The 1,777-nt window shown below is 49.1% G+C and overlaps 1 protein-coding gene across 1 annotated transcript; it reads right to left on the bottom strand.

Moving 5' to 3' along the window:
- Positions 1–42: 42 nt before the first annotated feature.
- Positions 43–1,771, bottom strand: LOC123177662 (putative F-box/FBD/LRR-repeat protein At1g78760). The gene is made up of 3 exons (XM_044591280.1): positions 779–1,771; positions 562–696; positions 43–451 (listed from the first exon to the last, which is right to left on the bottom strand). Exon 1 carries the CDS (start codon positions 1,769–1,771, stop codon positions 890–892), a length of 882 nt encoding a protein of 293 aa, XP_044447215.1. The 3' UTR covers positions 43–451; positions 562–696; positions 779–889.
- Positions 1,772–1,777: the final 6 nt, after the last annotated feature.

The raw sequence follows: 1,777 nt of genomic DNA, 5'->3' as shown, positions 1-1,777 counted from the left end.
AGGTACATAATTTGCGAACGAAGCAACCAAGGAGATACGCCATTGACAGATCACAGATATGCTTCTGAAAGAGTATCTACCCGTCTAAAAAACAACAGCTGAAAGGGTCGGCAACGGATAAGTCCTCGGTATCCAAATAAGTGTCCCAACAAGAAGAACCACTTCTATATTTGAATACAGTGTCAGGTGAAGGTCTTGTTTCCACTTCTAGCAGCATGAGTTGATCAGTCATCCATTTCTTGTCGATGTCAATTTTCTTACAAACTCCAAATTTGATTTCCTTTAGCACTTTTGCATTCAAAACAAAGAACTTGGCAAAGCCAACATCTTCCTCACCACCTTTGTAATTCTTCAATACCAATACTTTGAGATGGTTCTCAAGGCATTTGATTGGATCTAGTGGGTCATACTCACGCACATTTTTTATCTCTGCCTTTACATATTCATCCCACTGGGAAAGAACATAACAAACATATGTTAAAGTAATTACAAACTAGAGTTTATTAGATGAGAATCAAATACTCATTATGAAATTTATAACAAAGAAAGATGAATACTTACAATGACATACAGCTTTTCCAAGCAGGGAAAGCATCTAAGGATGTTGAGAACTGCACCCAAAGCAGGGCCAGAAAACTTGAGAGCCAAAACCTTTACGGTGCTTATTGAGTTTTCCGAGATGGATGGGATCAATCCCTGAAGAAAACAACGGGGTTTTGAAAAAGCTTCTCAAAGTGAGAATTTCATGTAAAATCCTAGAGACTGATGCAGCTATTACCTGGAAGACTATATTAGCAATTTCAATTTCTGAGATGCAGGGAGACAAAAGGCCCAACATCTGCAGTTTAGGTGCGCTAACAACCCGGATAACCTCACTACCTGAGCCTGGCTAACGTAACAGCAATCTTTCAAGGCGAGGGGCCTCCATAATGACCAATTCTCCGTTGTCTTCAAACAAACAAGAGATGACGATGATCCTGAGAGTTGGCGAGCATATGCGGAGGCAACCTACATCACGAATCTCCGACAAGTATAAGTTCTCCAAGACATGGCAGCCAGAGAGCACCCCGGAGAAGACATCCTCGGAGATGGAAACGCGCCGTAGGTCGAGCTGCCTGAGGAGGGGGAAATTCAGCGCTGGTGAAATCTCCGTTGGAAAATCACAGGAGCCAATCCTGGCCAATTGGAGGGTTGGTGCTAAGCGCAACACCGACGGTGGCAGCGGATAGCGCTTCTCCTTCTCAGACTGCCCACACGAATATTCCAAGAGCGAGAAGACGATATCGAGTTCCTGGAGGTTGTCCAGGAGCGGGGAGTTGAACCAGCTCTCGAGCTGAGCGGCTTCCTCGGCGTACCTTTTTTCCTCTCTGTGGAGGTGGATGCGGTCGAACGCGAAGCGGCGGGCCGGGCCAGGGTGATCGCAGAGGATCCTGGAGACGAGGGAGAAGCGCCCGAAGTCGTTGGAGCAAAGGTCGTAGGAGGCGTCGAGGTTGAGAGGCGCTGAGCGCCAGAGAGGACGCCATCTACGGGCGACGGCCTGCGAGCGGACGCCGTACTTGGTGGGGAGGAGGGAGACGATGGTGGCGAGGATAACATCCGGAAGATTGTTGATGAGATCGCCGTCGCAGCCGCAATCACGTGCCAGTTTGTGTGACCTGGACCTGGACCTGGACCCAGACGCTTCGTCGGATGCGCGCCTCTTGCGTGCGGGCGTCGCCGCAACCGCCTCATTCTTCTCGACGGCAGGTCGCGCCGCCGCTGTCTCCTTCATGTCCGG

Source organism: Triticum aestivum, unplaced genomic scaffold, assembly GCF_018294505.1.
Source record: "Triticum aestivum cultivar Chinese Spring unplaced genomic scaffold, IWGSC CS RefSeq v2.1 scaffold62079, whole genome shotgun sequence".
NCBI lineage: Eukaryota > Viridiplantae > Streptophyta > Magnoliopsida > Poales > Poaceae > Triticum > Triticum aestivum.
This window is presented reverse-complemented; position numbering and strand designations above follow the sequence as displayed.

Excerpts from the sequence above, each read along its gene's own strand:
- LOC123177662 (XM_044591280.1), bottom strand. The coding sequence starts at position 1,771 with ATGAAGGAGACAGCGGCGGCGCGACCTGCCGTCGAGAAGAATGAGGCG.